The 12,879-nt window shown below is 43.9% G+C and overlaps 1 protein-coding gene across 1 annotated transcript in view; it reads left to right on the top strand.

The window, feature by feature from the left end:
- Window positions 1-12,879, top strand: part of sdf4 (stromal cell derived factor 4) — a 91,552-nt gene that overhangs the window by 37,319 nt on the left and 41,354 nt on the right. The window contains exon 2 of the mRNA XM_063032991.1: window positions 10,217-10,353. Within this exon, the coding sequence (XP_062889061.1) occupies window positions 10,217-10,353 (137 nt within the window). The remainder of the gene's footprint in view (window positions 1-10,216; window positions 10,354-12,879) is intronic.

Genomic DNA, 12,879 nt, shown 5'->3' with positions numbered 1-12,879 from the left:
CTCTCCGCTCAGTTACTCTCATTTCACCTCCTGGATATTGATCACTCCTGGTGGGATCCTGTTCCAAACTGATCAGTAATCCCATTGTGTCCCCAAGCATTCACTGTGGGATTGCACAAGCAATTTCATGAAAATACCTGTTAACTAACTAACAAGAGACCAAATCCTGCCCTTTTTCACCACCATCCACAACCTCGCACCGTACTAGTTTTTGGTTCAGCCAGGTGGTGAGGTAACGACAGCGCAGGGAAGCCCTGTTGTGCCCACAGGTGGAGAGTGCAAGTGAGAATTCGGCTTTTCGTTCTTAGTCATCTACTGACCATGAAACACAGTGGGTGACCAGACCTACTTCAAAGGGTTTCAAAATGAGTGCAAGGCTTTTTGTTGACTGCACTGATACCAAATGATGCAGAGGAAAATGCTTTGAACTCAAGAAACCATTGCAGCAATCTGACTGTATGATAAAGGTGACAGAGGTGTCCAAGTCCTTAGCTGAGCACTGAACATAACTTAATTTTCAGAAGCTGACTGGTGACTCAGTTCCCTAGAGTGCAGAACCAAAACCAAATGCAGAATCTTAATAGGCTGAATCCCTTCCCTCAGCCCCAACCTTTGACCTCGTCAAGGCCTTCTGTAATTGCTTAACTACTTCCCTGCTCTTCTCAATCCTCTTGATCACCTCAGTCCAATTCAGTTTCCCCATACACAAGCCTATGCTGGCTATATTGGTCAAATCCTTACCCCTTTCCAAATTCAGATGAATCCTGACTCTCAGATGCCTTCCAGTAACTTTCCCACCACTGATATTAGGTTCACCAGCTTGTACTTCCCTGACATATCTTCGGAACCCTTCTTAAATGAAGGCACAACATTAGCCATCCCTGCAGTTTTCCAGTACCTCACTTGCAGCTAAAGAAGATAGAAAATTCTCCAACAGGTCCCCTGGAATTTCTTCCCTTGCATCCCACAAGGTCCAAGGATAGAAACATAGAAAATAGGTGCAGGAGTAGGCCATTTGGCCCTTCGGGCCTGCACCGCCATTCAGTACGATCATGGCTGATCATCCAACTCAGAACCCTGTACCAGCCTTCCCTCCATACCCCCTGATCCCTTTAGCCACAAGAGCCATATCTAACTCCCTCTTAAATACAGCCAATGAACTGACCTCAACTGTTTCCTGTGGCAGAGAATTCCACAGATTCACCACTCTCTGTGTGAAGAAGTTTTTCCTAATCTCGGTCCTAAAAGGCTTCCCCTTTATCCTCAAACTGTGACCCCTCGTTTTGGACTTCCCCAACATCGGGAACAATCTTCCTGCATCTAGCCCGTCCAATCTCTAGGATTTTATATGTTTCAATAAGATCCCCCCTCAATCTTCTAAATTCCAACGAGTATAAGCCTAGTCGATCCAGTCTTTCATCATATGAAAGTCCTGCCAACCCAGGAATCAATCTGGTGAACCTTCTTTGTACCTCCTCTGTGGCAAGGATGTCTTTCTTCAGGTTAAGGGACCAAAACTGCACACAATACTCCAGGTGTGGTCTCACCAAGGCCTTGTACAACTGCAGTAGTACCTCCCTGCTCCTGTACTCGAATCCTCTCGCTATAAATGCCAGCATACTATTCGCCTTTTTCACCGCCTGCTGTACCTGCATGCCCACTTTCAATGACTGGTGTATAATGACACCCAGGTCTCGTTGCACCTCCCCTTTTCCTAATCGGCCACCATTCAGATAATAATCTGTTTTCCTGTTTTTGCCACCAAAGTGGATAACTTCACATTTATCCACATTAAATTGCATCTGCCATGAATTTGCCCACTCACCTAACCTATCCAAGTCACCCTGCTTCCTCTTAGTATCCTCCTCACAGCTAACACTGCCGCCCAGCTTCGTGTCATCCGCAAACTTGGAGATGCTGCATTTAATTCCCTCATTTAAGTCATTAATATATATTGTAAGCAACTGGGGTCCCAGCACTGAGCCTTGCAGTACCCCACTAGTCACTGCCTGCCATTCTGAAAAGGTCCAGTCTATTCCCACTCTTTGCTTCCTGTCTGTCAACCAATTCTCTATCCACATCAATACCTTACCCCCAATACCGTGTGCTTCAAGTTTGCACACTAATCTCCTGTGTGGGACCTTGTCAAAAGCCTTTTGAAAATCCAAATATACCACATCCACTGGTTCTCCCCTATCCACTCTACTAGTTACATCCTCAAAGAATTCTATGAGATTCGTCAGACATGATTTGCCTTTCACAATTCCATGCTGACTTTGTCGGATGATTTCACTGCTTTCCAAATGTACTGTTATCACATCTTTGATAACTGACTCTAGCATTTTCCCCACCACCGATGTTAGGCTAAGCGGTCTATAATTCCCCGGTTTCTCTCTCCCTCCTTTTTTAAAAAATGTGGTTACATTAGCCACCCTCCAATCCTCAGGAACTAGTCCAGAATCTAAAGAGTTTTGAAAAATTATCACTAATGCATCCACTATTTCTTGGGCTACTTCCTTAAGCACTCTGGGATGCAGACCATCTGGCCCTGGGGATTTATTTGCCTTTAATCCCTTCAATTTACCTAACGCCACTTCCCTACTAACATGTATTTCGCTCAGTTCCTCCATCTCACTGGACCCTCTGTCCCCTACTATTTCTGGAAGATTATTTATGTCCTCCTTAGTGAAGACAGAACCAAAGTAATTATTCAATTGGTCTGCCATGTCCTTGCTCCCCATAGTCAATTCACCTGTTTCTGTCTGTAGGGGACCTACATTTGTCTTAACCAGTCTTTCTTTTCACATATCTATAAAAGCTTTTACGGTCAGTTTTTATGTTCCCTGCCAGTTTTCTCTCATAATCTTTTTTCCCTTTCCTAATTAAGCCCTTTGTCCTCCTCTGCTGGACTCTGAATTTCTCCCAGTCCTCAGGTGAGCCACTTTTTCTGGCTAATTTGTATGCTCCTTCTTTGGAATTGATACCACCCCTAATTTCCCTTGTCAGCCACAGGTGTACTACCTTCCCTGATTTATTCTTTTGCCAAACTGGGATGAACAATTGTTGTAGTTCATCCATGCGATCTTTAAATGCTTGCCATTGCATATCCACCGTCAACCCTTTAAGTGTCATTTGCCAGTCTATCTTAGCTAATTCACATCTCATACCTTCAGAGTTACCCTTCTTTAAGTTCAGAACCTTTGTTTCTGAATTAACTATGTCACTCTCCATCTTAATGAAGAATTCCACCATATTATGGTCACTCTTACCCAAGGGGCCTCTCACGACAAGATTGCTAATTAACCCTTCCTCATTGCTCAATACCCAGTCTAGAATAGCCTGCTCTCTAGTTGGTTCAAAAAACCATCCCGCATACATTCCAAGAAATCCTCTTCCTCAGCACCCTTACCAATTTGGTTCACCCAATCTACATGTAGATTGAAGTCACCCATTATAACTGCTGTTCCTTTATTGCACGTATTTCTAATTTCCTGTTTAATACCATCCCCAACCTCACTACTACTGTTAGGTGGCCTGTACACAACTCCCACCAGTGTTTTCTGCCCCTTAGTGTTATGCAGCTCTACCCATATCGATTCCACATCCTCCCGGATACACTTGTTCAGTCCTTAGGGGAGTTTAATCCACCTTTATGTGTGTCGACACTGCCAGCACCACCTCTTTAGTAACATTGGATATATTTCAGGATATCACTATACTGGTTCCAGCTTTCATAATCTTCAAGATCAGCTTCGACTTCACTGCTATAAGACGATTGAATGCCCCCTAGTACAATAAGATGGACCCTCAATCTACTTCGTTATGACCTTGCATCTTGTCTACCTGCACTGCACTTTGTTTCTCTGAGCTTTTCTCCATTGACCTGGGCACGCGTCAGTCACTCCTGTGACCAGCGTCCAGACAATTTATATTCTAGCTGAAGCAGTGGACTGCAGACTGAACAGAGAAGTGGAATAAGGCTCTTGGTCTTTTGGTTCGCCTTGTAAAACCTGGTTTGATATTGAGTTCAAGTCCCACTGCCGGATATAACTTGTTTAGCAACTTGGAAAATCAGCAACGTTAGAACATAAGAAATAGGAGCAGGAGTCGACCATCTGGCCCATCGAGCCTGCTCCACCATTCAATAAGATCATAGCTGATCTGGCCATGGAATCATCTCTGCCTACCTGCCTTTTCCCCATAACCCTTAATTTCCCCACTATGCAAAAATCTATCCAACCTTGTCTTGAAACTATTTACTGAGGTCGCCTCCCCTGCTTCACTGGGCAGAGAGTTCTGCAGATTCACCACTCCCTGGGAAAAGTAGCTCCTCCTCATCTCTGTCCTAAATCTACTCCCCCGATCCTTGAGGCTATGTCCCCTAGTTCTAGTCTCACCTACCAGTGGAAACAACTTTCCTGTCTCTTACCTTATCTATCCCTTTCATAATTTCTATAAGATCTCCTCTCATTCTTTTGATTTCCAGCGAGTACAGTCCCAGGCGACTCAATCTCTCCTCATGGTCTAACCCTGTTGTCTCCGGAACCAACCTGGTGAAGAGATAGTAGTTGGCTTGGACTGCACGGTAACGTAGGGGGTGACACAGTAGTATAATGGTTAGCACATTGCTTTGTAGTGTCAGCTACCTGGGCTCAATTCCTGCTGCTGCCTGTAAGGAGTTTGTACGTTCTCCCCATGACCATGTGAGTTTCTTCCGAGTGCTCTGGTTTCCTCCCACATCCCAAGACTTGCGAGTTAGTAGGTTAGTTGGCCACTTGGGTGTGTTTGGGCAGCATGGGCTCATTGGACAGGAGGGGCCTGCTACTGTGCTGTATTTCTAAATAACTAAAAGGTTCAAAGGTTCATTTTATTGTATGCATGTACAACACAACTCTGATATCTGTCTTCCCTAGATAGCCATTAAATACAGAAAGGCAATGGGTGTTGATGAAAGATAAAACATCAACCTTTCCTTCCAGCGCCGAAAAGAAAGGAAACAAAACTTGCAGGTGTCAAAAACTCCCCTCCCCCGCAGTGAAAAACAGCCGCGATAACAAACACCGACCCTCGCACTCGCAGAAAACAACATCAATAACACCATTATCCCCAAAGACCCCTACACACAAAAATTGACCGAACACCCACCCACCTACCAATCGTCCACAAGAAAGAAAACATCAAAAATCTGAAGGAAACCGATATAAAGTACATAAATATCAATAAATAAATAAATAAAGTTAAAACCCCTGCAAAAACTACTGGCTTCTTGTTATAAAAGAAATGTGGTTCAGGATCTTCCAGGGGAAGAAATCTGCCACCATTCTCAGAAGATCCTTTATGAGAATCTGTACCCAGGCATCATAGCGGGTGGTTAAATGGCCTCTGGCATGATCTGGCAAGCTACCCGGCTGTGGGCAGCTCACTATCTCCACCCCATGGAAATCAGGAGCGGACAAAAGCTGCTGGCTCTGCTAGTGGTGCCCAAATCCTGAAAAATGAATGAATAACTCAAGAGCCTTTGGTGTGGGTCGGTATCCAGCTGCTCTGTTTCCCAGCAAGGGCCATTGCAGCAAGTGGAAATGGTGCCCGGACATCTTGAAGCCTTCCACCCTGTTATCTGGGGGCATCAAAACAATTGCAGCTCACTCAGATTGAGGTTAGTGACAGTATTGGTAAGATCAGAGTGGCATAATAAGGTACAGTATTTGTTCATCCCAGTTTGTGCAAGTAATCCTGTAATCTCATCAGTAGACCGACTGGGTGTGAAGGTGCTGACGTAAAACAAGCATGCATTTGGTAGAGTTATTTCTGCCCTCCATGTATGAAGAGGAGGAGAATGTAGGGGCACTCCCAATGTTTTGGATCAGCTTGGTTTTGACCTTCATTGACACGAGATTCTGCAAGTGTTGTAAATCCAGAGTAAAGCACTCAAAAGGCTGGAGACATTGACCAGGCATCATCCATGGAGATGAATAAACAGCCGGTGTTTTGGGCCAAGAGCCTTCATCAGCTCGCCAGCATTTTGAGTGTGTTACTCTTTGATCTCCATTGTTACTTGTTGGACGTCTCCATCACACTGGGGACCAGCGATCCATCCTTCCTGTGCTGTGTGGTGAAAGATGATGCTTGTGGTGGATGGTCACCTGTGGTGACCTGTGACCTGCCATCAGGACAAACTTCACGCTGCGTGCCGGCAGCAGCCTGGAATCGGGCCGTGGGTTGAAGTCGTGTCTGATGGGGGTGGGACTAAAAACTCCCAAATGTCCGCTGAAATGAAGTGCAACCGCGTCGAAAATGAACAATAACTGGCAGAAGCCTTAGATGTTTGGAAAAAGTGATTAAATTGTGAAGTGCGCCCCCACAGCCAGACTCAATTAGGTAGCTTTTACCAAAAGCGGTTTCCTTTTTGAATGTGTTGTTCCAGCTTTGTGTAATTTTTTTCTTTTGATCTGATTTTTCTTATTTTAAAAAAAAGTGGAAAATGCTGGGAATACACATCTATCCTGAAGTAGTCATTTTCTTGCAAGATTTGCCTCTCCGAATTCTCTTAAGACTAGTATCCCTTTCTGAAAGGGAGCAGCTTTCTTTGATCTCTCTGTCAGAGCCCTGCCTAAGAATTCCAGTTTGTCAGAGAACTACAGCAAAGAGGCGGGCCTTTTGGCCCGTCTAGCCCATGCTGAAATACTATTCTGCCTCTTCCCATTGACCTGCATCTGGACTGTAACCCTCCCATCCATGTACTTGCCCAAACTTCTCTCTAATGTTGAAATCAGTCCCGCATTCACCACTTCCATGAGCATCTCGTTCCACATTCACACCACCCTCTGAGTGAAGAAGCTCCCCCCCATGATCCCCTTAAACATTTCATCTTTCACTTGTAACCCATGATATCTAGTTCCAGCCTCACCCAGGCTCAGTTGAAAACGCCTGCTTGCATTTACCATGACCAGGTTATAGAGACAGCTTCAGCAATGTGGATGTTTCAATTTATTAAATACAAGAAACCTTACAGACTAATTAACCAGATCACAGCGGCACAGACATTAATTTCCAGAGGTCCAGACCACTAATGCAAAGAGGTTTTGGATTTTGTCACTGCAGCTGAGGAATTTAACTTCAAGTAGTTCAACTCTAGCCACCCAGTGGTGTAGTGGCATCAGCACCAGGCTTTGAGGCAAATGGTCCCGAGTGTGTGCCTGACGTGCAGAGAGGAATAACAACAAAAATTAAACCTTGCGGCGATGAGTGAGCTCTCTAAAGCTTGAGAGTCAGCTCCTGACCAGATGGGGTTTTGCAACTACCTGGTGATGTTGCAAAGAAGGAAATCTGCTATCCTTGCGGTCTGCCCCATGCTCCGTTCCAGCTGAGATGAGAGCTAGAGGTCCAGGGTGAAAGGTGAGACATTTAAGGAGAACATGAGGGGGTACCTCTTCACAGAGGTTGGTGAGAGTGTGGAATGAGCTGCTAGCGCAAGTGGTGGATGTGGGTTCACCACATTTAAGAGATGTTTACATGAGTGCATGGATAGGAGGGGTATGGAGGGCTCTGTGCCAAGTGCAGGTCAATGGGACAAGGCAGAATAATAGTTCAGCATGGACTAGACACGAAGAGCCTGTTTCTGTGATGCAGTGCCTTAAGACTATAACTTGGTCATATTAGTTTTGGGTAGAGACAATATGTTTCGAGCATCCACAGTATTCTGCTTTTGTTTTAGATTTCCAGCATCTGCCGAAATTATTTTTTATTTCCAGACTTGTTCATGCGGTTGACCCTTAAGCACTGTCAGAATTGGTCTATGGTCAAGAAGTAAATAGGGATCAGCAGTACTAGCCTTACCGGTGTCATCCACGTACCATTGACAAAATAAAATTTGACATCAAGTCATTGGAGTTTGGTACAGCAATGACAGCTTGGTTAAGGAGTTGGGTTGAAAGGCGAAGTGAGAAATTTGAGAACTTGGGTCCGTGGCAGATGAAGGCTTGTCGGGGCATCCAGATCAGGGATGTACAGGAGGCAAGGATTGCAGATATGTCTGACAGCAGTATGGATGGAGGAGTTTGGACCTAGGAGCTATTAGCAAGATTGCTTAAGCTTGCAAGCACGAATGATGGGACATGGTTTGGCTGCAGACAGAGTTGATAAACTTGTTTATGAAGGTGGGTAAATGTCCAGTACACTTGAAAGTTGGAGAGAACACTGATGTTTTTTCTTTAGAAAAATGGGCACAGCTGGGCACACAGGAGACTGGATCTCAGCTCCCACTCAATTCCGAGACTTCCTGCTGCCATGACACTTGGCCTGCAGTGTGTTCCTAGTGCTTTCTGCTTTGATCAGCAGATTTTCTTCCCTTTTGAACATAGGTTATTGTAACTTTTATTTTCAAAGCCGGTTTCAGATTGCCATCTGAGCATTAGCCCAACCACTTAGCTTAATTACCTAATAGCCCATTCCAATCTGTGGAGAAAGGGACAGGTTTCAAATGTCACAATGTGAGAAAGTTATTGCAGAAGCATTCTGATTCTTCCCCATTTTTATTTATTTCAATTGCAGTCTTTAGATACCATGTCTGGCTATTTCCATTTCAAGGACGAACTTCCAGTAGTGGTTGGGAGCGACACAGTAGCGCGAAGCTATAACAGTGCCAGTTCAAATCCAGTCTCTGCCTGTAAAGTGTTTGTATGTTCCACTTGTGATCGTGTCGGTTTCCTCTGACATTCCAAAGACGTACGGTTAATTGGTCACATGGGTGTAATTGGGTGGCACAGTCTTGTTGGGCTGGAAGGGCTTGCTACTCTGCTGTATGTTTAAATAATAAATTCCCTGAATTTTATGTATCCCATGATTAAGCATTTCTTGTGCCACTCCTTGACATGTGACCACTGACCACAGCCTCTTGTGCTTCTTAAAAACTTGCTAACTCACCTTCCAGAAAACCATGACCACCCTAACACACAAATGTGCCAACTTCCCAAGCTAAAGATACAGCATTTGATCAGCAGTAGGCCCAGGGGTCTACTATCAGGCTGTTTTAAATCATTCCACACTCTCAAGCACAAAAAGAGGCCCTTCCAGTGCCTTGAACCTTTCTCCCTTCTCAAATTATAATTTGGCTGGCAAGATAGTCTCCTTCTGATAGATAACCTCAAGGTCATCTGGAAACACAGACATCACTTAACAAGAGCTGTCGCCCATTTGCTTAAATCTTTTGAAGGCAACAATATAGCCTGGAAAATGTAACCCATTTAACTTAACAATTGGTCTGAGAAGTAACACACACAAAAAGTGCTGGTGAACGCAGCAGGCCGGGCAGCATCTATAGGAAGAGGTACAGTCAACGTTTCGGGCCGAGACCCTTGGATTCCTATAGATGCTGCCTGGCCTGCTGCGTTCACCAGCATTTTTTGTGTGCGTTGCTTGAAATTCCAGCACCTGCAGATTTCCTCATGTTTGGTCTGAGAAGTTGCTGGTTTGCCAGCGCACCAGGATATTCGTGGAGGAATGCTGCTGACTGGCACTTTCAATGTTGCATTGACTGAGAACGTAAAGAATGAAAAGACATTGCAACACACACAGGGTTGCTGGAGGAACTCAGCAGGCCAGGCAGCATTCATGGAAAAGAGTAAACAGTTAACATTTCGGACCAAGACCCTTCATCAGGACCATAGATGCTGCCTGACCTGAGTTCCTCCAGCATTGTGTGTGTGTGTTGCTTGGATTTCCAGCATCTGCAGATTTTCTTGTGTTAATGAAAAGACATCGCATGGTTTATTCTTGTAAATTTTTTTTATTGCAATTAAAGCTTATTTTGTTAAAATAAATTAATTATTTAATGTTATGCACCATAACCATTTAGGGCTTCTCATTTGCATTCAAGCTTTCCAAAAAGGAAACTATAATCTTGTAGTAAAAACCAAAGAGTAGACACCCTTCTTCACTAATAGCATGTGATGTCAGTGTTCAAATAATGCTTTTTGAAGGGAAGAGAACGTTGGATACCTGACAGACAAGTACTCACCAAAAAAGGCCAGTCTAGTGAATGATTAAGTCAGTACTGGAGGAAGACTGACCAATTCAGCCCACAGTTGCTGATCCTTCAGTGTAGTGCCTTTGAGATTTGCCTCCAGGACGTCAGACCGTGTCAGTGGACCCAAAGGCTGAATTTTCTTGTTTGTACCGTTAGTCAGTGTTCATCATTTTAATGTATTTCCATCTACAGGGTCGATGCCAACGTTGATAAGAAAATTAGTGCAAGCGAGATGCAGCGATGGATTATGGAGAAAACGGAGGAACATTTTCAACAAGCTGCTGAAGAAAACAAGCACTATTTCAAAACAGTGGATCCTGATGGAGATGGTAATGAATTTTTCTCCATGTCTGTTAAACTCCCTTCTGTTCCTCCCTTCTTTGAAACCATCTGCCTATCTATACACTTTTTTTTAAGAAAAGGTGATCTCTGCCTCGACTTGCTCATGCTCTAGATTGATCTATTTTCCCGTCCCTCTGGAGTGCTTTATTTTCTTTTAAATGTTGAAGAGTTAGTATACAGTAGAGTAAGACATACTATTCACTCTCTGTCATTGACACCGCAGATGGTTCCAGGGCCAGTGGTGCAGCCATCCCACAGTGCCAGAGTCCCAGGCTCTTTCCTGACCTTGGGTACTGTCTGTATGGGTTTTGAATGTTCTGGTGACTGTGTGAAACTTCTCCTAGATGCACTAGTTTCCTCCTACGTCCTAAAGATCTGCAGGTTGGTTCGTTATTGGCTGCTGTGAGATACCCCTAGTGTGGTGGGTGGTAAAGTTTGGAACATTTAATGAGAACAGTGGGGGCAGAGAATAAAGATGGAGCATCATAGGAATAGACTCAATGGGTGTTGATGACAGTTGCAGCCTCGCTGGGGCAAAGGGCACGTTTCTGAACTGGATCGCTCTGTGGAAAGTTGTCAGAAAATGCAATCTAAAACATTCAAACATCTCATGTTCTAATAAAAATCGTGTTACTTAAGTTGTCATTTTCGATATTACTTGTTTGGATTGGGACAGGCTGTTTTCTGGCAAAGGTGTACCTGGAAAGTGGGGGGGCTTTCAAAACTGAAATTTCGAGAGTACGAAGTATGTGCCTGTCAGAATAAAAGGTAAAGATAACAAGTGTAGGAACCTTGGTTTTCAAGAGATATTAAGGCCCTGGTTAAGAGAAAAAGGGATGTTCATAGCAGTTATAGGCAAGTCGGAACAAACTAGGTGTTTATGGAGTACAAGAAATGCAAGAGAACACAAGAAAAAAAACCAGGAAAGCCGAAAGAAGGCATGAAGTTGCTCTAGCAGACAAGGTGAAGGAGAATCATGGAGGATTCTGCAGATACGTTAAGAACAAATGGATTGCTAAGAACAAATGGATTGCAAAGGACAAAAATGGTCCCATGGAAGATGAGAATGGTAATTCGTGTGTGGAGCTAAAAGAGATGGAAGAGATCTTAAATGGATTTTTTTTACATCTATATTTACTCAGAAGATAGGCACAGAGTCTATAGAAGTGAAGCAAAGTAGCATCAACTTAATGGACCCTGTACGAATACAGAAGAGGAGATGTTTGCTACCCTGAGGCAAATCAGGGTGGATAAGTTCCCAGGACCTGACACGATGTTCTATCAGACCCTATGGGAGGCAAGTACAGAAATTGCAGGGGCCCTAGCAGAGATACTTAAAACATCTTTAGTGACAGCAGAGGTATTTGAGGATTGGAGGATAGTCGGTGTTGTTCCACTGTTTAAAAAAGGCTCCAAACAGAAATCAGAAAATTATAGGCCAGTGAGTCTGACATCAGTTGTGGGACAGTTATTGGAAGGTATTCTAACGGACTGGTTAGCTAATTGTTTGGATAGACCTGGACTGATGAAGAATATGTGCATGGTAGGTCATATCTAATCAATCTTAGAGTTTTTCAAGGAAGTTATCCAGAAAGTTGATGAATGCAAGGCAGTGGAGGATGTTGTCTACATCGACTTTAGTAAGGTGTTTGACAAGGTCCCACATGGGTGGTTGGTCAAGAAGGTTCAGTAACTTGGCATTCAGGATGAAGTAGTAAATTGAATGAAATATTGCCTTTGTGGGAGAAGCCAGAGAGTGGTAGTAGATTATTCCTCTCCAACTGGAGGCCTGTGACTAATGGAGTGCCACAGGGATCAGTGCTGGGTTTTTTGTTTTTTGTCATGTGTATCAGTGGTCTACATGATAATGTGGTTAACTAGATCAGCAAATTTGCAGATGACGCCAAGATTGGGGGTGTAGTGGACAGTGAGGAAGACTATCAGAGCTTGCAGTGGAATCTGGACCAGCTGCGATAATGGGCTGAAAAATGGCAGATGGAATTTAATGCAGACAAGTACGAGGTTTTGCACTTTGGTAGGACCAACCAGGGTAGGTCTTACACAGTGAACAGTAGTGCACTGTGGTGTATGATAGAACAAAGGGTTCTGGGAATACGTGTATATAATTAATTGAAAGTGGTGTCACAGGGAGTTAGGATCATAAAGAAAGCTTCTGGCCTTCATAAATCAATGTACTGAGTACAGAAGATTGGATGTTATGTTGTTTAAGACAGTGAGGCCTAATTTGGAGTACTGTGTGTAATTCTGGTCACTTACTTACAGTAAAGTGTGCGGAGAAAATTTACAAGGATGTTGCTGGGTCTAGAAGACCTGAGTTACAAGGGAAAATTGAATAGGTTAGGAATGTGTTCTTTACATCGTAGAAGATTGAGAGGAGATTTGATAGATATACAAAATTATGAGGGGTATGGATAGGGTAAGTGCAAGCATGTTTTTTCTACTGAGGTTGGGTGGGACTACAACCAGAGGTCATGGGTTAAGGGTGAAAGGTG

The sequence above is a fragment of the Mobula hypostoma genome, chromosome 25 (genome assembly GCF_963921235.1).
Source record: "Mobula hypostoma chromosome 25, sMobHyp1.1, whole genome shotgun sequence".
Lineage (NCBI taxonomy): Eukaryota > Metazoa > Chordata > Chondrichthyes > Myliobatiformes > Myliobatidae > Mobula > Mobula hypostoma.
Note: the sequence above shows the minus strand (reverse complement) of the source record. Positions and strands in the feature narration are given on the sequence as shown.